Source organism: Branchiostoma floridae, chromosome 17, assembly GCF_000003815.2.
Source record: "Branchiostoma floridae strain S238N-H82 chromosome 17, Bfl_VNyyK, whole genome shotgun sequence".
NCBI lineage: Eukaryota > Metazoa > Chordata > Leptocardii > Amphioxiformes > Branchiostomatidae > Branchiostoma > Branchiostoma floridae.
Window position 1 is genome coordinate 3,516,346 of NC_049995.1, and position 27,232 is coordinate 3,543,577.

At 42.0% G+C, this 27,232-nt stretch overlaps 2 protein-coding genes across 2 annotated transcripts in view; both read left to right on the plus strand.

The window, feature by feature from the left end:
* Positions 1-5,052, plus strand: part of LOC118404584 (solute carrier organic anion transporter family member 4C1-like) — a 7,638-nt gene extending 2,586 nt beyond the window's left edge. Inside the window, exons 6-11 of the mRNA XM_035803774.1 lie at positions 140-241; positions 1,103-1,292; positions 2,450-2,579; positions 3,163-3,359; positions 3,895-3,959; positions 4,105-5,052. Of these exons, the coding sequence (XP_035659667.1) occupies positions 140-241; positions 1,103-1,292; positions 2,450-2,579; positions 3,163-3,359; positions 3,895-3,959; positions 4,105-4,355 (935 nt within the window). The 3' untranslated portion in view covers positions 4,356-5,052. The remainder of the gene's footprint in view (positions 1-139; positions 242-1,102; positions 1,293-2,449; positions 2,580-3,162; positions 3,360-3,894; positions 3,960-4,104) is intronic.
* A 3,040-nt stretch (positions 5,053-8,092) lies between these two features.
* Positions 8,093-26,120, plus strand: LOC118404583 (solute carrier organic anion transporter family member 4A1-like). The gene is made up of 15 exons (XM_035803772.1): positions 8,093-8,258; positions 12,471-12,676; positions 13,886-14,044; positions 14,775-14,850; positions 15,411-15,519; positions 15,911-16,050; positions 16,509-16,605; positions 17,061-17,176; positions 17,669-17,869; positions 18,247-18,348; positions 18,694-18,883; positions 23,168-23,297; positions 23,679-23,875; positions 24,262-24,326; positions 25,618-26,120. The coding sequence occupies exons 2-15, from the start codon at positions 12,473-12,475 to the stop codon at positions 25,863-25,865; spliced, it is 2,034 nt and encodes a 677-aa protein (XP_035659665.1). The 5' UTR covers positions 8,093-8,258; positions 12,471-12,472; the 3' UTR covers positions 25,866-26,120.
* Positions 26,121-27,232: the final 1,112 nt, after the last annotated feature.

Here is a 27,232-nt window from a genome sequence, read left to right on the forward strand (position 1 = left end):
ACTGCCATAGTCACGTGAGATCTCATCTCGCGAGACTTTCGGCATCTTGATACTATAATTAAGATATGGCAAGTCTAATTTTGTGTGACACGAACTGAAGTAATCTAACTGCTTCATTTTTGGTGCGTTTGTTTTTCAGGTTGTTCTGAAGCTATAGTACTTTCCGGGGTGATGACGTTTGGACCCAAACTAGGACAAACACAACTTGGACTCCAAGCTTCCGAATCTGCGCTCTACCTCGGTATGAATCCAAACACGTGGCCGAACCGATGTCTTGTCAAGCAGGATCATGATATAAAATTTGAGCAAATTACTCACTTGAGAATTGTACAGCCTGGACAAATTGTCATTAAAAATTGGTAAAAGAAACTGCAGAGAAAAGATATTGAAACAACGATACTTAGTCTAGTACTTGACGTCTGTGGCCGCATTGTTAGTAGCGCCACCTAGCTGCAGTGCGGCATAGTATCAGTCAGCACATGTTTTCTCCAGGGAAGGTAAAAGACACCAAAAGTATGGTGTCGATTTTACGTAGAATGTCAGATTCTCGTTCTGACCATCCTAGAACCTTGATATCCAGCTAAGAAGACAGGATGCATAAAATGCAATGCCTCGTTTCATTTTACGTTTGCCAGAGATGTGCAAGCCATAACAACGCTACCTAGTGGTGCGTACCTAAACTCAATTTCAGGTTCAGGTCCGGATTCAGGTCCAGCAGTTCAGGTTCAGGTCTGGACTTATAAGTCCGGACCTGAACCCATCATTGCATATTATGCGCATTTTTTTAGGGGGATATAAAATTGCATGTTAGCATGAATTGAAATTCAATGTGAAAAATACATGAAAATAATATACAGCCAGTGTAAACACGAAATGTGTTTTGTCTTTTTCCAGTGCAAATTGCACTGTCTATGGAAGGTTTTAGATGGTTAAGAACAAAATAAGGGAATATAAGTGACAGATTGCTTTTTGCAAGTCCGGACTTGGCTACGGACATTTAGTTTTTTTTTTTGACTTGGACCTAAACATTTTTAGGTCCAATTCCAAGTCCGGGCTTTAGGTACGCACCACTAACGCTACCCCAATCTTATTTCTCGAATAGGACTGATGATGATTCCCTCTGGAGCAGTAGGCAATCTTTTCGGCGGTTGGCTCGCGAAGAAATGTGGAGCAGACTGCAAGAAGCTACTAAGGCTTGTCCTGATTGTTAATCTAGTCTCCATGCTTGGACACAGTGTCTTCCTCCTGTCCTGTCCCACACCAGGCACTACGACCTATCTCGCCACCAACAGGTAAAACTCTCTTCAACAAGAGTTCAAAGATCTCACACCTCCGTGAGATTTAATTGTAATTCGTTGATTATGCAAATAAGGTTCTGATTAGTATTGCATGTATCTATTTATCTCTTTCTGTCAGTCTTCGGTGAACATAACTAGCATAGACTAGACAGTAAATAGCAGAAACTGTGGCAAACATACTGAACAAAAAACACCTCCCCACGACGAATTAGACTATTCCTTTGACCCCGTGACCTGGAATATCTGTTGTGTCTGATAAACTACTAGTTCTACCACCTCTGAAATCTACTTCCTGTCACTTCTGCGAGTCTGATCTTTGCAGTCCTGGAATATTTCTCGTATAGAGTCCATTCCAAGTCACCGTGCGGATGTTTGTCGCCATTGTATAGAATTGATTTTAAAGTTTTGTAATTATATGTCTAGGACATTTGATACATAAGAAATATTTTAAAAACTGTTTCAACTTTATAGATATTTGCCCGGTCCTGTAAAACTTTGGAAATATTCATGATGTGGAATTGAATACTTCTAACGGTTTCTAATTAATGATAACAGCTTTCTACCATTATTTACCATTTTCTACCATTTTTGGTAACATTTTGTAAATGGGTCAGTGGGCTGGGAATATAGTAATTCACACATCCTTACTAAGTATTGTTGGGTGACATGCAACAATGGTCCACCACAAAGGACCCACCAGTGCCCAGCAGTGAAATCTAAAAATATGCAGAGGCAACAATAGGGCTTAGTTTTATGGGGGCAATAAACTAATTTAACCATTTGGCAAAGTTTACAAATATTTGTAAATATTTGTAAATGTGTAAGAATCACACAGAGGTTTCACAATTATTCTAAATAAAGATATTTTTGTACAGTTACTTTCAAAATGTTTCTAAAATATTGAAAGGAATTCAAATAGATGAATTTTTCTTAGTCAATTTTTTGAAAAACAAAATTAATTATTTTGGCTTAGACATTCCTTTATTCAAAATAATTCAAACTTATTACAAATATCACCTAAAAACCCTCATTGTGTCTTGGAATGGACTCTATGATAAACTGTTTGTTTTACCACCTCTGAAATCTACTTCCTATCACTTCTGTGGGTCGGATCCTTGCAGTCACACTAATTTTCTTCATCGATATGGCAGCACAAGTTGTGCCACTGACTGCGGCTGTGCAGATTCGCTGTACGACCCGATCTGTGATCTCAGTGGGATCGAATACCAGTCCGGCTGTCATGCGGGATGTACAGGCGTTAACAAGACAGGAACCACTACGGTTGGTTGATAATCAAATTTATTGTTGGTAAACCGAGCCAACTATCAGTAAGATAATACGTTTTCTCATTAACTTGAAAGTTCATCTGTGTTGGTAGAAGTCATTCTTGAACTATGGTTTTACTGTTACATCCAACACAAAAATTGGACTCCATATTTTCGACTGAACAGCACCAGTCAACGATCCCTGAACAGAGACGGTGGGCGTCATAGACTTCCTGCAACATATGATTTACTGCTCACCGAGTCACGTGTTTTCTCATTATTTGACAAGGAGGCAAAGACCTTGATATGAGGACAGTTTGGGACAGAAATAGATTCCAATCCGTTTTCAGTGATTCATTTTTAGAATACATGTTGTATTTTACAGTTGTATATGAGAGCGTCAGGTATATATAATGCCGAGGTGCATAAAAAGGGTACAGTATTTCTTTTACCAAAATATTAATTCAGTATTGCTTACGTTATTTATTTTGATGTGACGTAATATATATATATATATATATATATATATATATATATATATATATATATATATATATGCATATATTAGGTATCATCAACATAATTTATTATCTCTGTAGACGTACTTCAACTGCAGCTGCATCGTGGAGGACTGGCTCTTCACAAACGTCACATCCAGTTCCGGGTCAGAGGCCATACACGGCCCATGCCCCGGCGGATGCCCCACTTACGTCATGCCCATGTTTCTCACCTTGTTCGTCCTGCTGAGCATGCTCGCCGCCGCATCCATGGCTCCTTACACCGCAACTATACTGAGGTGAGTAGATGGAGTAGTGATAAAAGGAGTAGTGTAGTATAGAGTAGTGAAGAGTAAAGTAGAGTAGAGTACGGTTACCCTACTCTACCCTACCACCAAGAGTAAAGTAGAGCAAAGTAGAGTAAATTAGAGTAGAGTAGAGTAGAGTAGGGTAGAGAAGATTAGAGTAGAGTTACAGAGTAGAGTAGGGTTTCTATGATGGTAAAGTAGAGTAGAGTAGAGTAGTGTAGAGTAGTGTAGAGTAGAGTAGAGTAGAATTGAGTAAAGTGGTAAGGTAGGGTATAGGGTAGAGTAGAGTAACGTAGGGTATAGCTCAGAGTATAGTAGAGTAGGGTATGGTAGAGTAGAGTAGAGTAGCGTAGAGTAGAGTAGTGTAGAGTAGAGTAGTGGTGTAGTGTGGCGTAGCGTAGTGTAGAGTAGAGTAGAGTAGTGGCGTAGCGTAGTGTAGAGTAGAGTAGAGTAGAGGAGGACATGATGCGGACATGATATCAAATTCATTGTATGCAATTCTTGAATGTCTTCGTTTGTTTTACAGACTTGTTCCTAAACCAAGGCGGTCCTTTGCCCTTGGAGTGCAGTGGACCTTATTCAGATTGCTTGGTAATTATCTCCTTTATATACTTAGAGCTGTAAAGAAATTTCAGAATTAATCTAACGTTACTTCTATATTTCCATTAACGCTATATCATGAATGAAGCTTTGAGATTACTGACCTGAGAAAGTTCTAATACAAAAATCTTTGCAGGCGGGATTCCCGGACCTGTCATCTTCGGTCACATCATTGACCAGGCGTGTGCGCTGTGGCAAGAATCTGATTGTGGGGAGGTGGGCGCCTGTGCAGTTTACGACAGCGGCAAACTGGGCTTGTACCTGCTCGTTTCGTCGGTGTCCATCAGGCTGGTGTCCATGGCGCTGTACTTACTGGCATACTGCCTGTACAAACCGGTGGCGGAAGAAGAGGAAAGTGTTCCCGCGGAGAGTGAAACAATGATATAATCTTCTTTTTTCTTAAATCGGTATAAACAACATAAAGTAACAGGGTATGATATATAGGAATCAGGGAAATTAAACTAACACTCAGGACTCAAAAAAGTTTGCTGTGAGAAGCTTTTATATGGTATCAACCATATTTCTTCAGCTGTGAAGGCTCACGTGACCTGAGGGTCAGAGGTCACTCTCAGGTCACGTGACTGGACGAGTGTGTTGTGGAAGGGAAGGAGTCGGTAGCGGCCCAGGTCCCGGTTCAGCATGGGAGAACGGGCCCTGAGATATAGTTTTTTTTAATCGGTATAGATAATATTACAGTAACAAGGTGTGATGATTAACATGTCATCGAGTCGTATTCATTGTATATTTTTGCTTTACTAAACAATATTTGGGCACGAATTTGCAATAAAGTACTTACTGTCTAGTAATTATCATTACTTTTTTAAGTATCATTCTATGCTCTGGAAATAGAATATCTGATTGAATTCTATCCTACATCGTTGTACACCTACGGTACATCCCCGTACGCGTTCAGTTATTGTTTGTTGTGGTGTGTGCTTGTAGTTACGTCATACGGTAGAATGACGGAAAGTACATGTAAGTGGGAAGATTGTGTCACACCAAAGGAGTAACAGGATGTTGAGCTCAAAGTTGTTTATCAAAACTTACATTTAAGGTCATGGGGCCAATGGAATAGGCTACCTTGGAGGTACTGTAAATGCAGAAATGTTCGCGGTGGATTAGTGTTCGCGGTTTTCGCGGCGACCACTTTACCGCGAACTTAAATCCACCGCGAACATTTTTCTATTAAGGTATTAGACTGCAGTCGATGGTGTTACCGCGAAATTAAATCCACCACGAAAAGTCATTTTTCCCGCTACCGCGAAATTAAATCCCCGCGAAATTAAATGCATTTACAGTATTGTGTTTGATCTGTCTGCTTTTAGCAATTGTGTATTGTTTCAGTAATACTAGTTATATTTTGTTACTGTGTGTGTTTTAATTCCATCGAAGATGATTTTGTCAGAAGTTGAATTAAGATTAAAAAAACATAATAATATATAGTGTTTTTACCCCTTGATTTATTCTCCGTACATATTAGATGCATTCATTGGTTAAATAATATAGCCCATCATTGTAGCTTTTTTTGTTTATATTGTATAGAGGCTAACATTAGTATTAAAGACCGTTTTACAGTCAAAATGTATTGATGATTTGTATTAAAAACTTTTTAAGAGCAACTGTACAATATGACTTATGTTTCCTGATTTCATTAAATTTTCGTAATTACCTAGAAGATCGTTTTCCGTAAATCATCACCAAAATGACAAGCAATGTAGCGCAAATAAAAAAACAACAACAAAATAACAGGTCTATACACCCATTTAAACAATCACACCTTATACTTTATGGTAGCCTACAAAGACAAACTTCGTCGCACAGGCAAGCAGTTGTCCCTGTGAGCCCCCGTAAAATGTAGTTTACGCCACCACGCGTGAAAAGTATCATTGTCTTTACCATTGAAGGGTTATACCTTTTTGTAGTCAAATGTCTTAAAGATAAATACCAGATTTAATAGGCTACAGCTACAATTTATCTGAAATTAAACGTTTATTGAGAAAATATGATTAGCTTTAGAGCAACATTGTAGCAAAGGTTTGAAGCATATCCGAGTATTTGAGATTGACAATTAATTACCATGCTGCAATGTTTCTGCAGTACGTCCTGGTCTTTTCAATAAGTCAGACTTTATAAACTTTATGTTTCTATGTCTAATAGTATATAGAATATATAACTAATAGTACATAAAATACTTTGTACTCCTATTGAAGATTGCATAGTTTCTCATATCATAAATCAATTAACATAATAGTTTTTTGATTGGCCGAGATTCATAGTCTCCTGTTATTTACTCGTCTATTTCGAGTATTGCGCTGTCAGCAAGAGTGATTTATGCACGTAAAGGAGGTCATTTGTTTTATTTTTGTAAGGTTTTGTACTCATAACATGCCCACCAGGTGTGCTAGCAATCAATTATCTGGACGAAATCGCACGAACAGGTCATCTGCAGGCTAGCACATTACGTAAAAGTCATATACGAGGCATCGAGTGCCTGGACGAATTCCGTCGGAATACAACGACCGCAGAGACCTCACCGAGTGAATTTCGTGGCAAGAGAGAGTTGCACCGTTGGCGATAACGCAGGGGTAGTTATCATTGAGTGACTTTTGCTTATCTTTTAGTTTACCTAGCCTGCGGCATACAAATTCCTTCGTGCCCCCCTCCCCGCTAACGTACCCTCAGTGAGTCGTACTACTAGGGGACTGTGTTGTCAATGTGCAGTCTAAACAGCTGACTTAACCGAATTTTGTGCAAACTAGATGGACCCTCAATGCAACGACAAAGAAATGCTAAGGAGAGCTAAGCCTTTTAGAGTTAGCAATCGTTTGGCCTTTTATTGCTATAATTTGAAGGAAATGCGAAGAGAAAAAGAAAGGGAGAGAGAGAAAGAGAGGGAGAGCAATTTGACTTAAACTTATAGGGGGAAATGCAAAGTCTAACGTTATATGCAAGATCTATACTAGAATTGTAGAAATTGGAGGTCTAGCGGTAAGGATTTAACCTTACAAGCGATTATACTACACTAGGTCAAGGACGTCCTTGACTAAGTATATAAAGGACGCCAAGCCGAGTGCGATTACTCTGGTACATGTGTTATATTTGACTTCTAATTCTGCTGTACTCAACTTCTCCGAGCTGTTACAATATTGTGAGATCTTAGCAATATGTCGAAGTACGTACGGTGCTGTATGCGGGATGTCACGGGTTCACACCCTGACCAAAGCATGCTGCGTTCTTCGCTTATACTTAAGACTTAGCACTTGAACAGTGAAGGAATCATAGCTTTGTGTGATATTTGTAGAAAATGTGAACCTTGCACCTTGTGAGCACCCGTATATGCACCTTGTACGTGTGTGTATGTGTGTGCGTGTATATGTATGTGTGTATGTGTGTGTCAGTGTGTGTGTGTGTGTGCCTGTGTGTTTGTGCTTCCAGATTTTTGTAGTCAGCATAAGTCAAGAATCTTTCAAACCTTTCTATGGCGGCCACACAAAGGACTGGAGAAATGTGGATACTATAGACAGGTGAAAACTATAGAGAAAATGTTTATCAATTGACCTCGAGCAATACGTTACACCAAGCAACATCTCGATCGTCTCAGAATTCAACTTAGGTCATGCTGATTTGATAATATGGATGGCATCATCTGGAACCCCCTATAGAGATGCGAGCGTGCGAACCAAAAAAGTTTTGCCCAAATAAAAAGTTGCATTCATTATGAAATCTAAGTAAATCTATGAAATCTATGATTTTGCAAATACATGTTACATTTATCTGCATTAAATGTTTTGCAAACACCGATGCAATATTTTGGTGTCACAATTAAGAAATGCCTTCTCATTAGCACACTTAACACAAAATGCCTGTATCGCCTTAGGAAAACTTTTGAGGGAAACATTACCGACATCTCCATAATGATTACGAAGAAGGGACACCTAGCTATAGACAGCCCAGTGCGGCTCTTCTGCATTTTTCTTTTGTCACATTTGTTTTTAACATGATGGCAAATACGACCAAACGATAATCAAATGTTCAGATTTTCATTTGTACGTGTAAACACACACCAAGGGATTTTCCCAGTCACCGGTCTGGGCGCAGGCGCCAACTCGGACAGCCTCTGGGCCCCCGGACTGCCCGATCTGGTCTTTCTGCATGTGTCCTTGTTAACCGCATTGGTTCCGAACCCGCAAACTGGACTGCTCGGTCTAACCTCGAGTTCCAGACTTGCAGTTTCTTGGTTAAAAACAAAAACACAGAACGAACGATTCCCGGCTTGTCATCTCAAAGACGGTATGTGCTGTTTTGAACCTTTTGCATTTGTATTTAAAAATGATCATCACATTTTGTTACATTATTTTCCTATGTTGGTTACGTTTGTGTCTGTTGTATACAGTCACACCTCAGTCAAAGCGCGGGGGTGGGGGTGGGGGGCTGGAGAATTGTGGCTACTGTAGACAGGTGACCACTATGGAGAACATCTTGATCAATTGACCACGAGCAATAACACCCCCGTTAAACTCCAGCTCCGGCCCGCACGGTCCAGCTCTTGCCCGCATGGTCCAGCTTCTACCCGCACTGATTCCAGCTCCGGTCCGTACGTCCCAGCTCCGACCCACACGTCCCAGCACCGGCCCGCACGGTACAGCTCCGGCCCGCACGGTCCCTTTTTCACAAAAAAATTGGCCAAAAATGTTTAAAAGTTGCCCATTTTAACAAAATTCCGGGACGACATGCAAAACTTTTTAGCGCATTCGCTGGCTAACATGTTCGCCCATCCTCTGACCGAATATGACGGCCCAAGACCCGCTGGTTTTTGAGATTACCCCATACCTCCCGTCGCGATACCATAAGCCAGGCGCGCCTAGGCGTAGATCGCCATGGCCAATGAAAGTTTCCGCTTTACACACAGAAGGAACACACGATTTTTTTCAAACACCGATGCAATTTTTTGGTGTCACAATCTAATTAAGAAATGCCTTCTCATGAGCTCACTTAACACAAAATGCCCCGCCGGCATTTTTTTATCTTTGGTGCCCATCCACAAAGATCTCTGGATCTTTTATCTTGGGGCAAAACAGACCTCACCTGAGAAAAACAATGAAGACATAAGCACGGACCATGAAATGACCAAAGCACTTCTGCCTCAACAATAAATGGAATCTTGATTAGATAAGCCCAACGTGTATCAGATGTCAAATGTTGTCTATGTGTAAACATCTGTGAATTCAAGTTTTGTTCCTAGACTTAGAAATATATTTGTAGCTTTCAAACACCCCACAATGCCTCAAGATGTGTGTGTTCGTAACTTTGCTTTCATTAACTTAAGGTGCAAATTTGGAATGCGAAACAAATAAAGAAAATGCTACCAACTCTTCCCTAAGGCAGTTATGCCTGATGTTTACTATAGATGGGATGTTAATTGTATACTCCCAAATAATGTAGGTAAGGCCCATCCTTTGTGGTTGTCAAGTAGGTCACAAAGTTTATCAAATGTTGTCTATGTGTGAACATCTGTGCCTTTAAGTTTTGTTTCCAGACCTCAGACTGACAGAAACTAAAAGTAGTACATGTATTGGTTATCAAAATACTAAAAACTGCTTCTCTCATACCATTAAAATGAGTAAAGTGAAATTTCTGATCCAAAATGTTAGGCTAGAATGTTCACAACTTGGCCGGAAAGTACCTCCATTAAATAATATGGCTTAAAAAATTGCAACTTTGCAACATGAGCTAAAATTTATAATAAAGGATCATGTTAAAAAATGTTGATGTCTTGTCAGGTGTGTCCAGAAGTTTGCTTTTCATCAAAAGACTGAAATTGTTACTGTCAATCCATGACAATTAATCTTTGTCCTGTTTATATATAATATAAAGACACTCTTTGTCTCTGATGCGTGCTGTCTGCACAATAAATTGTGCATTGAAGGTGCTAGCTGCTCGTATTTGTCTGTTGCACAGAGCCACCGTGATTTTCCCAGTCAAGCAAAAGAAGAAATTTACATCATCATGGTGTTACAACCACCCATAAACAGAGACTTCAGTTACCAGATCATTTCGACAACGGTCCCTTGAAGGCTTGACAGCATTTTGCAGTTAACGTTCGAGACAGAGAAAAGTAGAAAGCAGCAACGGATTGTTTGGTTCTCCTGTCGATTGGACAGATGAGGACAGTCAGGCTTTTTGCATGTTTGTCTGACCTGCACATGACTTTTTATGGTGAAGGAGGGTGTGCAATTCCTTCTCCACCCTCTCGTCTACTGGAGACCTAAGTTTTAACAGGGGCAACTGTATGCAACGTGTGAGGCGGCTCCAACAGATGCAGCTTTGTTGTTCGGAGTAGCCGTCTCCTAGGAGGACTTCCAACCAAGGATGTAAGGGGTTCCTCCTACCCCCGACTCGTGTGCCATGGTGGGTGCCGCTCATGCCCGAACTGTCTATGCCACAAAGCCCCACTAAGGCCACACAAGGCCACTAGCCTCAGCTAGATACTCATATACACATAAGTTAAGTGAGGAATGTCGTGTAAAGTGCCTTTCCCAAGGGCACAAGATCGGTGACATGGCAGCTGGATTCGAACCCTCAACCTCTCGGTCTTGAGCCTCACATGCTGCTACTGCGCCACGCAGTCCCACAGCAATGGATTGTACTTCACCAACAAAGAACAGGAGACCCGGATACCCATGCGCTTTGGATACGCAAGTACTTGACATATAACACGTCAGTTCACCTTTATTCGCAGGGTAACCTTTAGTGAAGACCGTCGCCAAAGGTACGGTCGTGGAAATCCATATTTGGGGAGGGACAGTGATAACGTTGGAAACTATTATCTGTATCTGTATCTATATAGCCGGTATAATCTTCCGCGTAACACACCAGCTTTGCAGGCACGCGGTGCGGCAGCAGCTGGTTACATTATACTGAACTACCGTCACACATAACTTTTGCACATCTATCTGCAAGTGCTCTTTAAAACTATCCAGAGAAGATATCACCTACTGTGCTTGGTGATAACAAATTCCACTCTACGATAGTTCTGGGCAAATACAAATTTTTGAACACATCAATCCTATGACACATCTTATTCTTGAAGTAGTCTATTGATACAGACCTCCGCATTGCAGCAAAATGAAGAGAGAAAAATGAAAGTGAGGTGAGGAAGCTTGCGGAACTTTCTCAAGCAAGTATGGTATGACCAAATCAGGCTGGTTCAGTGCCACAGTATTATTTTCTAGTTACAGAAAAAGTGGGCGTTGTCAGAAGACAATGGAGAAAACATCGAAAAGATACACAGTTTAAGGGACAGTGAACAAGTAGGGCACAGGTACATAGAAAGGTCCATTGTCTCTGTTTAGTATCCCAATTAGGTAACTACAGGTTTTTGGTCCATAACCCAGAGGTTTTGACGGATTTCATAATTCAACTTTTTATTTTGGCCATTTTTTTTATTTGCACGCTCGCATCAGTTTAGGGGGATCCAGAGGATGCCATCCATATTATCGAATGAATGAATGACCTTTATTGTACATTTGTGCTCAAACAAGCTAAGTACAGGTCGTAGCGCTAGTGATAAGGTACAATTTTGACAAAAAGGTATCTTATCATCTCTACATATGCTATTACATTCTAGTATGTACAAGTTCAACTTCTTCTCGCTTCTTAAAACAGTTATAAACATAAGGACAGATGGAATCAATAATGAATGGTTTATCTAGTTGCATGAGAAATATGAATTTTTCCGTGGTATTCAAGAATCGGAAATTAGGAAACATATGTTGTATATTTTCAAATCAGCATGGCTTAAGTTGAATTCTGAGACGATCGAGACAATGTTACTTGGTGTAACGTATTGCTCCAAGTCAATTGATCAACATTTTCTCCATAGTGTCCACCTGTCTATAGTTAATAACGTTACAAGAGGTTACAAGGTGCATATAAGGGTGCTCACAGTGTGGAAGATTCATCTTTTCTATAAATAATTCACACAAAGCTATGATTCATTCACCGTTCATGTGCTAAGTCTTAAGTATGAGCGGAGAATGCAGCATGCATTGGTCGGGGTGTGAACTCGTGTGGTGTAACGACAGGTGTTTGGCCAATAACTCAGGGTTTTGACCACTTAGATTTTATCATGAATGCAACTTTTTATTTTGGCCAAACTTTTTTTCTATTCGCACGCTCGCATCAGTTTAGGGGGATCCATAGGATGCCATCTATATGACCTAAGTTCAATTCTCAGACGATCGTGACAAATGTTACTTGGTGTAACTTATTGCTCGAGGTCAATTGATCAACATTTTCTTTCACTTTCATCACCCAGAACACTACATGGTGAGAAAACCAAAAAAAGGCTACACTAATTTATCCTTTTTTTAAATATAAATTCAGAGGTTTACAAACTTAAGTTTGTCGAAAACATTGTAAAAATAACGCCTTATAAAAGAAATGTAAGTTACTTCCTTGTGGCAAGTATAGTCATCAATATCTTTTCTACTGCACCTTTAGGTATGTCAGGCACTTTGCCGGACATTCGCCAGGAGGCACCTTCGGGGGAGGAGCGCCCCCTGCCAGACGACGCCAAGCATGGCAAGGAAGGCGAAGAGGAAGAGGAGGGGCGGTGTGGATTATTCGGTTTCTCACCGGATTGGCTGCAAGTGTTCAACTCGCCACGATGTCTGCTGTTCTTCATGTGCTGTCTTTGTGCCACTGAGGTTTGCATCAAGTCCGTTTCTTTCATGCATGTTACACTGCACATGTATAAATAGTAAGTCAAAATCGAGTGTATCAGCTTGCACGTGTAAGGCCAGTAAATGTTTAAAGATTGTTAGAAGCAACAGCGCACCAACGATTTCTTAACCGGGCCGGGGGGCGACATCTACTTTCATCTGAATCTTTGACCCCATTGATGACGTCAGACGTAGGCGGAAAGGCAACGGCGTCTTGAGCCAATATGGGACTTGGCGCGGTCCTGCCCGAGGTAGAAACTGACAATGTCAGAACTAATGTTCCGGTCACGGGGGAGGGGCAGACTGCCCACGGCTCACCCTCCCCCAGCCTGGCTGCAGAGCAGGGTTGTAGCCAGCACATGTCCTTCAGTCCTTTGGAGGAATTTTGCAGCTGGGGACTGAAAAAAGTTTCCCCATTCTGTCCCCTGGGACAGACAAAAATAGATATGTAAAGATATAAAAAAAAATTAAAACCCATGTGTTCTTCTTCACCAAAACAGATGCCATTGAACAGCTTAGTCTACAAGCAAACATTACACCTCACAATGCAGGAAATAGTGTTTCAGAGGGTCTAGATTTCATTTTCTCTGGGATCCAGACCCCCTAGAAATGACGCACAACGTCACGCCATGTCTTCGGTGCTCAATAGGATTCCCATTCAACATCAAGGGGACTGAAAGAAAATGATTTCAGGCTGGCTACAACCCTGCTACCAGGGTCCGGTCAGTGTGCCTACACATTCACCGTGCCAGAAACCCTAGCGAAGCAGACATGTAACGCCGTGGACTCGGGCATCAGGCAGCACCACAGTACATACAGGCAGCACGTCACCGGAACGTATAGACATGCTAATCTCCCGGTTTACTAAAGGTCCGCATTGAAGAAAGTACGTGCGTATATAAGGTTAAAACTCCGTGTACGTTTTACATGAAACCATGTCTCTAAAATATACTGTGCAACAAGCGGGATTTCAATGCAACGTTAAAAAAAACAACCAGTGTTCGCGCAGGCGCAGTACGTTCTACCAACGTATACAGGCCACGTCCCGCCTTACGTCACGTGACCAGAGAGACTAGACAGATGAAGAGGACAGAGCGATCCAGTTGAAAATTCCAACGAGTTCAATTTTGGAACTTAGCTTAGGAATCCGCAAACAGAATAACTGTTTTTAAAAATGATGTTTATTTTCTACAGACCGCCATACTTCTAGGACTGACTCCCGGTGTTATCACTACTATCGAGGGGCGATTCAAGCTCTCCAGCGCCCAGAGCGGCTTCATCATCAGCAGTACAGAATTGTTTGCCGTCTTCACTGTTCCTATCATTTCCTACTTTGGCGCGAAATCCCACAAGGTGAGGGAATGGACGAATGGAAGAAAAGCATCTTCCTACGCAGGGACATCCAACAGCGAAACCGCCTGTCTGGATGTACCCTGCTTTCTCAACCGTCACTCTTAGTTCCTTTGGAGTTCCCCCGCCCCAAACCAGCTGTCAGCCAATCAGAGAGTAGGCCTTTCAGTTTTCAAAAGCATATATTAGGGTAAGCTCATTAATATTTATAAGCAGAGCGGTCAGGAACCAAAGATGACGGTTGAGAAAGCAGGGTACATGCAAACAGGCGGTTTCGCCGTTGGATGTCACTGCGTAGGAAAGAAGATGAAGAAAAGATGTGATATGTGTTTACTCAGACTATCATTGGCCTCTGTCTCTGTTGCTGCTAGGGAATAATCAAGCACAAACACAAGTGTTACAGAACCACGATGTATTCGACAACAAGTCTCTCCAGCCAACTTTAGAAACTCCCGGGGGCTCAGTCCGCATGCGTGGACTGTTCCATTATCGTGGGACCTAAATTGTGCTAAGTAAAAATGAAACTAGTACGAGTGTCATTGAGGAAGATAAAAAGAGTGACAGAAAAAAAGTGACAATGTGGATTACACAATGTCTAGAGGAAGCTAAAAAAACTTTTTTCTTTGATATCGCTTTCCTTCAATGAGATTTACTTCTTTGAAAATGAGATAAGGATGGAGAATTTCTCGTTTGTTTACAGTGTGGGTGTAAATATGTTAAAACTCGCCCTTAGGGTCGCTGGCTGGGCGCGGGAGCTGTGTGTGTCGGACTGGGCAGTACAGTGTTTGCACTTCCACATTTTCTGGCAGGTAAAACGCTTTTATACTATATTTGTACTCTAAAAAGTACTGGAATCTACCGAAAATAATTTCATCAGGTTGGTAGATCATAACAGACATAGGAGTTTTCTTTTGCACAACCATTTTTTCTCACCTGCTGACGTTTCGATGTCTGCCAGATTTTCCAGTTAGAATCTCTGAGGAATATGTCTGACAGACATCCAAATGTCAGCAGGTGAGAAAAACTGGATGTGCAAAAGTAAATTCCTATGTTTTAGTACTGGAATCTACATTGTAGTTGCATGCACATACTTATAAGAAAATTGAAGTCGAGGAGTCTCGTTGTAGGCAAATAGCCGCTAAGCACTGAAAGGGTCTAATGAACAAACGGTGTTCGACTGTTGACAGTTGTATCATTTTGCTTGCTGTATGTTGTTTTGTGTGTGTGGGGGGGGGGGGGCACAAACAATATTTTCTGAACTTTCTTCTGTGCTATCATTTTAATGCACTCACTCTTCGAAATATTCCAAAGACAATCATTCAGTAGTTGCTTCTTTGAATATAAATACTCTTCATTGTTTTACCTGTAGGTCGTTATGTTCCCTCTGGTGGCACTAATATTTCCGAGTCAAGCAGCGCAATCTGCCATCCCTGGTCTAACGGAACAGCTGATGAACAGCAGTGCGATACCAACGGAGGGTAAGGACTGAGTTTTATCATCTTATAGGGTGCAGTGGGAAAGATTTAATGGATTATATTTGTACCTGACCTCACACTGTAGGCAATGGTATGCTGCATTTTATGAAATAGTGTTGAAGTTGTTGCAGCCATTAAAGATTTAAACTCGCCTGCTGCTAGCTCACTGTGCGTGCCTGTGGCTTGTGTGTGTGTGTGAATGTTACATATTTTTCTCCCTCTCTCTCTGTCTTTCTCTCTCTCTCTCCATCTCCCCCTCTTTCTCCTTCTAAGTCCCTCCCTCTCTCTCTCCCTCTGTCTCTCTCCCGCTGTCTCTCTCTCTCTCTATATATATAGTATATATGTATTTGTAATGATTTCTAGATATTACATACACATACCTCACCGTTTATAGGTACAGCCAGCTGGAGAATTACCTGTACGTGTTTGTCCTTGCGACGTTCCTCATGTCGTTCCTGGTGGGCCCGTTGTACACGCTAGGGGTCGCTTATCTGGACGAGAACGTGAGCAAAAAGGTGTCAGGTGGTTATGTTGGTAAGTGGAAGTCTTGCTTGACAGATCTTCTTCCAATTTGGATAAAGAGCAATTTTACCCTAGCGTTAGAAATTTGATTACACAGTCTCTTTTGCACAGCCTGGGTACCATCCGGAAAGTAGTTCTCTCCGGTCATACATACACTATATACAGTCGCTTCTCGCTCTGACATTCTTTATACACTACTCTTTATGCAGAAATTTCGCGCTGGTTGAATGTTAGCGGTATTCGCGGTGGCCGCTTCACCGCGAACTTAAAACCACCGCAAACATTTTCCATGGCAGTAAGAGACTACAGTGCATGGTGCCACCGCGAATTTAAAACCACCGCGAAAAGTCTCTGCTGTTCTGCAGAAGCGAACATAGTAGCGAACTACTACCCGGCTGGTCGACTTTAGCAGGCTTGACTGTATGCAAAACTTAGGCCGGGGACCACACATTGTTTGCCTTTCTTTCTAGGGATCCTGTATGCTTCAACTGCTATTGGTCCGGCTGTTGGTTACGTCATGTCCTCTCAACTGCTCAATCAGTATGTGAACTGGCCGGAAGTAACGAAGTAAGTGTTTCCGTTTTGTGTTTTTGGCTACGCCTCTGAGGCGAGGTCTTTTATATGACATCTGTATGAGCTTGCATCTACGTTGTTTCTGGGGAAATACAAAATGCGAAGCAGCATAAAAATGAAAGAAAGCAAGGTCAATAATGCAAAAAGTGTGAATTATGCAAAATAATACAAAAAGTCCGAATTATGCAAGTACAAAATTATTTTATTTCTATTTTTCGTTTAGGAATGTCTGTCTGTGTATCTGTTTGTATTTTCAAATATTTGTGGTCAACATAACTCAAGAACCTCTGGATGGATTACGATGATATTTGGTATGATGGTAGGTTAGGAAGACAAATGTCAAGGTCGAATTTGCCCCCCCCCCTTGTATGTGAACTTGGTACTGCAGCAGGAATTCCTATTTTTCTGTATATTTTGACCTGGATGTGCTGTGGTCTTTTTGTTTACAGTTTGACACCCAATGACCAGCAGTGGTTAGGAAACTGGTGGTTCGGATTCTTCCCTCTGGCCATCGTCGCCTTTTTGGTTGCCATTCCGGTGTTTTGTTTTCCACGAAAGCTAGCTGGTGAGTTTTGTTATATGTGCTATTTGCGATCGTTTGCTTTACTACAATTTTCTTCAATCAATGACTGTTTTGTAAAGGTAAGGTACATACCTCCCAAATTGTCGATGTCTACTACTAGCACATGTTCGTCACGGGGAATGATCATGACCTAGTCTCAATTCTCGCGAGAGAACACGAGACTATGTCAGGCTTGCGTGGATCATCTGCCCCCTTCCCCCGCCTCCTTGCGGAGAAGGGCAGGTAGGACTTGGGCAGCTCCCAGCCCTCATGCCGGTTCAGCTTCGCCCCCTCTAGCTGGATGTGGATGGCCTCCTTAATCTTTCTATATGCCTTGCGTGCTTCTAAGTCAATAATGTCTATGTTGTCTGAGATGGTCAATGATAAGAAAAATTATGCTTTTAAGCATTCTGTTACAGTGTAATATTTTCATTTTGTATTATTTTTGTCTGATGTTTCGAAAGAGTAACTATAACTGACACCCTTGATTTGTAGGTATCTCAAAGCGCCCAGAAGAAACTAAAGAGGAAGCTAACATTCCTACCAGTAAAGATGACAAAGATGGCGCCTTGGAAGAGGATGATGATGATGAGCCTACTAACCCTTTCTCTTGTGGTGCCCAAGACTTCAAAGACTTCTGGTCCACCGTGAAGGATCTTGGGAGTAATTTCTCCTACATGTCTGTATGCCTTGCAGGTAAGAATATGTATTAATATATCCTTACGTCCGATAATCGAATATAATGTTTGAATGAACATCCAGACAAATAGTTCTTCCTATTACCAGCATTTAAGATTGATTTGTGTTCACATAAACGATATGTTCGATTTGACGTTGTAATCATTTTGTGTCATCACGATCAGCAATTCTATAGTGAGATACTCGCGCTAGATCTCACTGGTACCTATTAGGTCTCGCGAGAATTGGGATCTTGAAACTTTAGTTCAGATAGGGCAATTTTTTGTGTGTGAACTCGAACCGAAGCCATCTAACTGTTCACGATGCTAATCATGGTTTTTTTTTTTTATCATGGGTATGCTTCAGAATCAATATTTGGTGCGTTTGTTTTGCAGGCTGTACTGAAGCTATGGTACTTTCCGGGGCACTGACGTTCGGACCTAAACTCGGAGAAACACAGCTTGGACTCTCACCTTCGGATTCTTCGCTCTATCTCGGTATGGATCCAAAAACGTTGCATTATTGTTTTGACAAAAGTGAAAACAGACTAAAAGTATAGTAATGACAGTAAGAAACAGTAGACAAAAGATCCTGAAATGACAATACTAAATTTAGTACTTGACGTTTAGGACCGTATGGTTAGTAGCGACACCTAGCTGCAGTTCGGGATAGGGTCATTTTAACTTGATAAGAATCAGAGGACTGATCGAAAGCTTGTTGGTGAGCGCTATATTTTTTGTGTACGGAGATAGAGTTTAAAACTGTAACATAATGGCGACTACCGTCACAGACGAACTTTCATTCAGCCCCCCCCCCCCCTTCCCACCTTATTTCTCGAATAGGACTGCTGCTGATCCCTGCTGGAGCAGTGGGCAATCTTTTCGGCGGTTGGCTGGCGAAGAAAGCTGGAGCAGACTGCAAGAAGCTAATAAAGCTTATCCTGATCGTTAGCGCAGCCTCCTTGCTCGGACACTGCGTCTTTCTCCTGTACTGTACCACGCCGGGCTCTACGACCTACCTCGCCACCAACAGGTTGTTAGTTTATTTAGAATGGTTGAGTCCCCCCCTCACTGATGGAACAGTCGACGCATGCGGACTGAGGCTTGGGGGGCACTCCGGTACGATACCATCTGAGTGAATACACATTGTCACCAAGTGCTCTACATCTGTGTGGAAAGGCGTGAGTTATTCCCTAGTATAAGAGGGATCGGAGTCCAATTAACAAATGGTAGCAGAGGGTGGTTCCAGTAGTGAAGTTCGGACTGTCATACTGGACCCCTAGTACCGTGTACGTGGTTCTGTCGACGATTCTGTGTGCAGTGTTTTTGGCGCGGATTTGACCAAAAATGGCGACGTGCGAGGGAGGCGCACGGACAAAAATTCCACAGCTTGATCTTGCAAACAAAAGCTACGAACAGTTCAGATTTGAGTTACTTCTGTGGAACAAAATTACGAATATCCCGAAGAAGAAACGAGGTATTGAAATCCTGCTGAGTCTACCGGAGGGATCAAAAGATGAGCACAAGACGAGGGAATTCTTAGGTTCAAAACTCACGGAGGAGGAACTTGCCGCTGAGAATTCATTCAAAAATGTACTTGACAAAATGGACGAGCATCTGCGAAGAGACAACACCGGCCGACTGTGGGAGGCATTCGTTGCCTTCGACAAGTACAGCCGTGGTCCGACAACGACTATCAGTGAGTACATCTCCACATTTGACATATTATATAACAAACTGAACAGAGCCGGTAATGTGACCTTGCCTGAGTCCGTCCTGGGTCTACTACTTGTCCGCCGAGCCAACCTTACTCTAGAAGAGGCCAAGCTCGTAATGACTGGAGTAGATTATTCCAAAAAAGACGTTAGTCTGTTCATGCAAGCAAAAAGCAGCTTAAGAAAGTTCAGTGACGAACTGGTATCGACACGTTCGTCTTATTCAGGCGGCATTCAGCAAGAGATTGCACATGTAACAGAAGCGGAAGTCTATCAGACATCCCGTGGCGGCGGTGCCAAATGGTCCCGAGGTTCAGAACGCGGGTACAGTGGACAGACAGGCACTGCTAGAAATCGCAACGGGCACTTCCAAGATGGCGGCGCCCATGCGTTCAGGTCAGGGAACTCCCACGATGATGGCCCCCATACATACAGATCAGGACACTTCCAAGATGGCGGCCCCCAGGCGTATAGAACGGGTCAGAAGTCTGATTATGCTGGTGAAAAGCTGAATCCAAAAGATCGTAACGGCGATTTCCTGCTTTGTCACTGTTGCGGCTCTTTCCGGCACCTGGTTCGGAAATGTCCAGATGCTACGACAAAGGAGGCCTACACAACAGAGGCTGAAGATAAAAAGTTTACGGTGATGTTTGCCCATGGTGCTTCCGAGTGCATGATGTCGGAAGGGTCAGAAGAGGATTTGTTATGTGCTGTCCTCGACTCGGCATGTTCCTCCACTGTATGCGGTCGTGAGTGGTTGGATAAGTACTTATCGGTGTTGGATAAGAAGGCACGGGTGAATGTCACACGAGACACCAGTTCCCATGTGTTCAAGTTTGGAGGGGACGAGACATTACCTTCTTTGGGAAGATACCGAATCCCTGCTAACATAGCTGACAGACAGGTGCTGATATCAACTGATGTTGTAAACCGGGACATTCCATTACTGCTGTCTTTAGATGCCATGAAGAAGGCCGGTGTGGTACTGCACACGCAGGAGGACAGGGCCACAATATTTGGTAAGAATGTCGACCTCAAGTTGACGGCATCTGGCCACTACTGTGTTCCCTTGGTGGATAAGCCACACAGGGTCAATGAGGTGTTCACGGTGACCCAGGGAACTGATACGAGCAAGTGCCATACAGGGGATAGTGCTCCGTCAGCAGCAGCACTGCCACATAAAGAGCTAGCTGCTCTCCAAGTCACGTATGCAGCACAGATTGCAAGTCTTAAGACTGATCTCCAGACTGCCCAAGTTAACATTGCTGATCTCAGGGAGAAAAATGCCACACTGACCAAAGCCAATCAAGAACTCAAATCTCTAGGTGAGCAGACAGAGGATGACGTTTCACAGTTGCAATTGTTGACTGATCAGTTGCGATATGAGAACAGCTCCATGAGAGAAGTGATAGCTACGGAAAAAGACAAAACTCAAAAGTTACAGATGGATCTAAACAGTGTCATTCTCCAGACTGACAGCCTGACAAAGAAGTACCAGGACGCGGTTGGTCGCCTTGAAAAACTGGAAAGCCGTCAGGAAAAACAGGCGATGGTAGCACAGCCTGTCATAGTAGAAACTGAAAGCCTAGAAGGCCAAATCAGTCATGAAGTCAACATAGAAGACAGCGACGAAAACGCTAACGCAGTAGCACAAGTCAGTGAAAACAGCGAAGAAGACAAGGAAGAAGTGATTGTGTTATATGTATCCGTGTTATATGTGAACATCTTTGAACCGTCATGAATTGGTCGTTGTAAACAGTCATGTGAACATCTCTATCTGCTTACGGTATATGGACCGATCAACAATTAACGAGTTATCAAGAAATGTGAAATAAGGTTATTATGTACAAGAGATGTGAAACTGCACAAGGTTGATATGTACTTTGTAGCATGCATTATCTATGTGTGAGTAGTTTTTTCTTTTTCTGAGCACAGATGTTTGTGTTGGCACATTGATATCAGTGTCGACTGTCGTGAGGAAAGATGCAAATCTGATGTTCTAAAAGCTGTGTGAGAAGCAATTGTATTACAAGAAATATGTAGAAGAGTGCTTGGTTAAGATGAAAACATACACATATGGTCAGAGAGATTATATTACCATCAGGACACTCAAAGTCAGACGGACTTTCCAAGAAGAACAAAAAGAGAAAAGGGGAAGTATTGGTAAGAAGAATGTATTGCTTTACTCTTGTGGTGATGAGACAAGACAGTATATTGTATTACTCCTGTTGTGATGAGACAATTAAGTATTGGTGAGAAGAATGTATTACTTTACTCTTGTGGTGATGAGACAAGACAGCATATTGTAGTACTCTTGTGATGAGACCAGACAGCATATTGTATTACTCTTGTGATGAGACAAGTATTTCGTATGACACTTTTGAAGAGCATTTTGTATTGCAAGTATATCGTAATACACTGAAAAGAGTATTGTTACTAGCACACAGTTGTGATGAGAAGAAGGTATTGGTTGAGAAAGTCTGATTAGAAATATGTTGGAGAAGTATATTGTAATACACTGAGAAGAGTGTTGTTACTAGCACACAGTTGTGATGAGAAGAGGGTATTGTTTGTTTTGTACTAGTATGTAGAAGAGACAGTTTACATTGATATGTTGAGAAAGTCTGATATGTTCATCTACCTTCCTAGTTTATTTAGTCTCTTTAGAACTTAGTAAGTATTAATTCCAAAAATACTTTTTGTGTAGTATTCAAAATTATGTCACCTTTATAGTTTTCTAGTTTTAGACTGCTATAGTCTGTTAACAGATTTCTTTGTTTAAACCTATATAACGTTTATGTAGAGTAGCCAAAAAAGAGAACAAAAAAGGGGGAATGTTAGTTTATTTAGAATGGTTGAGTCCCCCCCTCACTGATGGAACAGTCGACGCATGCGGACTGAGGCTTGGGGGGCACTCCGGTACGATACCATCTGAGTGAATACACATTGTCACCAAGTGCTCTACATCTGTGTGGAAAGGCGTGAGTTATTCCCTAGTATAAGAGGGATCGGAGTCCAGTTAACACAGGTAGGGCCTCCCTCCTGAGCCATTCAATATAAAGTCTCTTAACAATTTATAGTTTCCTATACGAAAATCAGAAGAAAGGAACTGTCAATAACTCAACTTCCTGTCGTTACTGACGCACAAATTTAACATACCTTCATATGAAAGATCGTCATCTCAGCTGTCCAAATAAATAAATGTCATCATAAATCTTACGGCATAGACTTCCATGAAACTAAAAAATTGACCCTTGACCTCAAAACCGCACCACAGCCCAGTGAGTAGGCCCATGTGCTAGGAAAAAAAGTCCCAACTTTATATCCCCTGATAACAACAAAGACTCAGCTTTTCGGTCCTAATCAGAAAGTAGAAACTCTCCCCTGTCATATCCACCTTTAAACTGCCGGGATCTCTACCCATTCGACCAGGGGAAAAAACACCCCCATGACGTAGTAGACTATTCCATTGACCCCGTGACCTGGAATATCTGTTGTGTCTGATAAACTACTAGTTCTACCACCTCTGAAATTTACTTCATGTCACTTCCACGAGTCTAATCTTTACAGTCACACTAATTTTCTTCGAATTGCTTTGGCAGCACAAGTTGCGCTACTCGCTGCGGCTGCGCAGATTCGCTGTACGACCCGATCTGTGACGTCAGTGGGATCGAATACCAGTCCGGCTGTCATGCGGGATGCACAAGCATTAACAAGACTGGAACCACTACGGTTGGTTGATAATCAACTTTTTTATCGTTAACCGCGCAAAATATCTGTAAGACAATAAGTTTTTTCATCATTTGATGAGGGCAAAGACCTTGATATGAGGACAGTTTGGGACAGAAATGGATGCCAATCCGTTTACAGTGACTATTCTTTTTAGAATATTTTATAAAGAGTTATATGTGAGAGGGTCATGTATGGACATCGATGTATAATATCCAGGTGCATTAATAGGGTCGGTATTTCTTATACTTAACTGCCATTACGGTTATATTGCTATCTATGTATCTCTCTCTCTCTCTCTCTCTCTCTCTCTCTATATATATATATATATATATATATATATATATATATATATAATATCAACATAATTTATTATCCCTGTAGACATACTCCAACTGCAGCTGCATCATGAAGGACGGGCTCTCCGCAAACGTCACATCCATATCCGGGTCAGAGGCCATACACGGACCATGTCCCGGGGGATGCCCCGGTTACGTCATGCCCGTGTTTCTCACCGTGTTCGTCCTGTTGAGCATGATGGCCGCCGCTTCTATGGCTCCATACACCGCGACTATAATGAGGTGAGTAGATAGAGTGGTGTCGATAACAAAAAAGAGTAGTTTAGTGTAGGGTATAGGGTATAGGGCTAGGGTAGGGTAGGGTAGAGAAGAGTAGAGTTACAGAGTAGAGTAGGGTAGGGTAGGGTACAGGAGAGTAGAGTAGAGTGGTGTAGTGTAGCGTAGCGTAGTTTAAAGTAGAGTAGAGTAGAGTAGAGTAGTGTAGTGTAGAGTAGTGTAGAGTAGAGTAGGTTAGAGACTAGTGTAGTGTAGTGTAGAGTAGAGTAGAGTAAAGTAGAATAGAGCAGAGCAGAGTCCAGTATATTGCCCTCCAGCATACCATGCCGTCGACCATGCGGACATGATATAAAATTGAATGTATGCCTTACATGTCTCCTTTTATTTTACAGACTTGTTTCTAAACCAAGGCGGTCCTTTGCCCTTGGAGTGCAGTGGACCTTATTCAGATTGCTTGGTAATTATCTCTTGTATATATCTTTTCAGTCGAATTCATACCGTTTAGTTTAAAGCCCCATTATGCAAAATTCTGGCCCCCGAAAATGAGAATATGCTCGAGAATAAAACCGTACCTGTATGTGAATGAACCAACATGGTTGGTATGTCCCGCAAAGCTTCAAGTGCCGCACTGAACTCGGCAGAAGTAGAAAATTCAGCGCCATGTTGGCTTGGGCGAGGGAGACCAGACACTGGTGGGAAAGCTCTGATTGGCGGGTTTACGGAAAAGCCTGGGCCCAGCAGGCTAGCCTGTAGGCCAGGCCACTCTTTTGGGGCCCCAAGGCTATGGATGAGGTTTTGGCAAATAATAGATCTTTTTTTAAACCTAAAACTGGGTAACTGACAATTTCAGTGCATGAAGAGTGCATTGGACAGAAGTTCACAGCTTGGTCATATCTATGGGGATTTGGGTTGGTTTACAGCAATGAACAATCAACATCCAGCACAGTAACTCCCAGGCTTAGTTTATTTACTTTTCCTTCGACTATAGCCAGTCATTTCTACAACACTTATAGTGGCTATCAGTTATGGTCCTGCATGAGAGAAACGAATAACACAAACAACATGACACATCATATACAACCCCCTCCCCCCCACATACATTTTGACACATTTAAACACATAACATACATCCATTCCTGCATCCATGCTCACTGACACTTGATGTTTGAGGCATCTGTTTCAAATTCGAAGTTTTGGCAAACAGCCCTCATCCTAGGGGACCAACTGTTGTCTTGGGTTACCACTGACCCAGTTTTTCCACAAGGAAATTTCATAAGAGGCCCAACCATCCTTTCTGTAGGCCTGACTGGAAGTCTAACCAAAGAGAACATAACTGTGTTCATATATCAAAGAACTCTGGATGCTGGTTGTTCATTGATGTACACCCCTCCCCTGTGACCTAATGTGAAAAACAGTTGCCTTCTGTACCATGCCCCCAGCAGCACCAGCAGCAGTTGTCGTTTACCCAGTTTTATCTTTAAAAATCCATTAGGCGCTAAACCCCCATTCATAGCCTTGGGGCCCAAAAAGGATCTCATGAAAGTCTGCAGACTAGCCTGCTGGGCCCGGGGTTTTCCGTAAACCCCTGATTGGCTGGCATCCCGGTGTGTCAATAGCCATATCATCTCAAATGTTTCTTGGGCCATTGACCCACTCAGTCTATATTTGCAAATGTTACATAATGGAAAATGAATGGAGCTTTGAGATTACTAACCTGAGAATGTTCTAATTAAACATTATCTTTGCAGCTTGGATTCCCGGGCCGGTCCTCTTCGGCTACATCATTGACCAGGCTTGCGTGTTGTGGCAAGAAGAGTGTGGGGTCGTGGGCGCCTGTGTCGTTTACGACAGCGGCAAACTGGGCTTGTACCTGCTCGTTTCGTCGGTGTCCATCAGGCTGGTGTCCATGGCTCTGTACTTACTGGCATACTGCCTGTACAAACCGGTGGCAGAAGAGAAGGCAAAGGCTACCCACGGAGATCAAACAATGATATAATCTTCAAGAAGTAGTTACTCAAGAAACTGGATATCGTTTTGGAAATGGTCGGACATTTCAAATACTACTACTATCCAGTAGTTTTCGTCAGTGAAACTGAAGAGATCTTGTAGGCTGATATGCAAAAGAGATCTAGTTGAAAAACAGGTTTATCCTAACTATGAATCAAGATGCAATATCTATACCCTCTCTTAAGATCTCTTCATTTTCACTGACGAAACCCACTGGATAGTAGTTGAAACGTCTGACCGTTTCCAAAACCATATCCAGTTGCTTGAGTAACTACGTTTCTCCGTATCATATTACCTGGATGTCTAGTTACCTTAACATCGACGTATAATCTTCATTTTTTTTCCTACCAACGTTTCGGTGTCTATCAGAGACCATCGTCAGGGTAGAATGGCTGGATCTACTTCTCACTGCTAGTATAGCCGTTGTAGGTGGCGCTGCGGTAGTGAGAATGTCGTAATAATATTTGGTTGTGTTGGAAAAACATCTATATGAGTATTCATGTCATACCTGCGACGTGAAAAAGTTCGATACGGGTGTTCCGGACCGGGCCATAACTTCTGTATCGCACAGGTTCGAAAGGCGTATCACACAGCCTTCCTTCGAGTAAATCGAACCATTTCAAACGGGCCAAATACGGCACGGTTGGCAATTCGAATACCTGATTCGGACGTTGGAACATTGCTGTTGCAACACTTTTTGTTCGAGGGCACCAAATTTGTTCAACTTCTGGCGCATTTCGCATCAAAACATGGGTTTTCTCAGGTGGGTATGACATAAATAAAACCGGTCCCAGCCCTCCCGCGGGTCGGGCTGATACCTCGGGTGATACGGAGTACACCGTGTTGTATTCTATATTAACCAACCTGATGAAAGTATTTACGAATGATGATTTTTTTGTTGAAATCGGTATAAATAATATACAATAACGAGGTATGATTATTGATATGTCATGTAGTGTTTAAGTTCATTGTATATCTTTTCTTTACTAACAAGGATTCGGGCAATAATTTTCAATAAAGTACTTAAGTAATTATCGTTACTAAACGCATTATTTTACGTTTTGGAAATAGAATATCTGATTGAATTTTATTCTACATCTATTCTTCCGTCTATATGTAAGGTTTGTCTATGTATTATGTTTACAATTTTTGTGGTGTGTGCTTGTAGCTATTCGAATACGATAGAGTGACGGATCCGGAATGTAAGTGAGAAGATGGTGTCCCAACAAAGGTTAGACTGGTGGGAGTGACAGGGTGTTTAGTTCAAAGGTAGTAGAAATAGTCATTTGTTAAAACTAGTCATTTGTTAAAATCTGTTATATTTTATCTGACCCTTAACTCCCTCATGACCTCAAT

Coding starts and splice junctions, on each gene's coding strand:
- LOC118404583 (XM_035803772.1), top strand. CDS start 12,473: ATGTCAGGCACTTTGCCGGACATTCGCCAGGAGGCACCTTCGGGGGAG. Junction 16,606..17,060: donor AACTGGCCGGAAGTAACGAA/GTAAGTGTTTCC, acceptor TTTTGTTTACAG/TTTGACACCCAATGACCAGC. Junction 18,349..18,693: donor GGATTCTTCGCTCTATCTCG/GTATGGATCCAA, acceptor TTTCTCGAATAG/GACTGCTGCTGATCCCTGCT.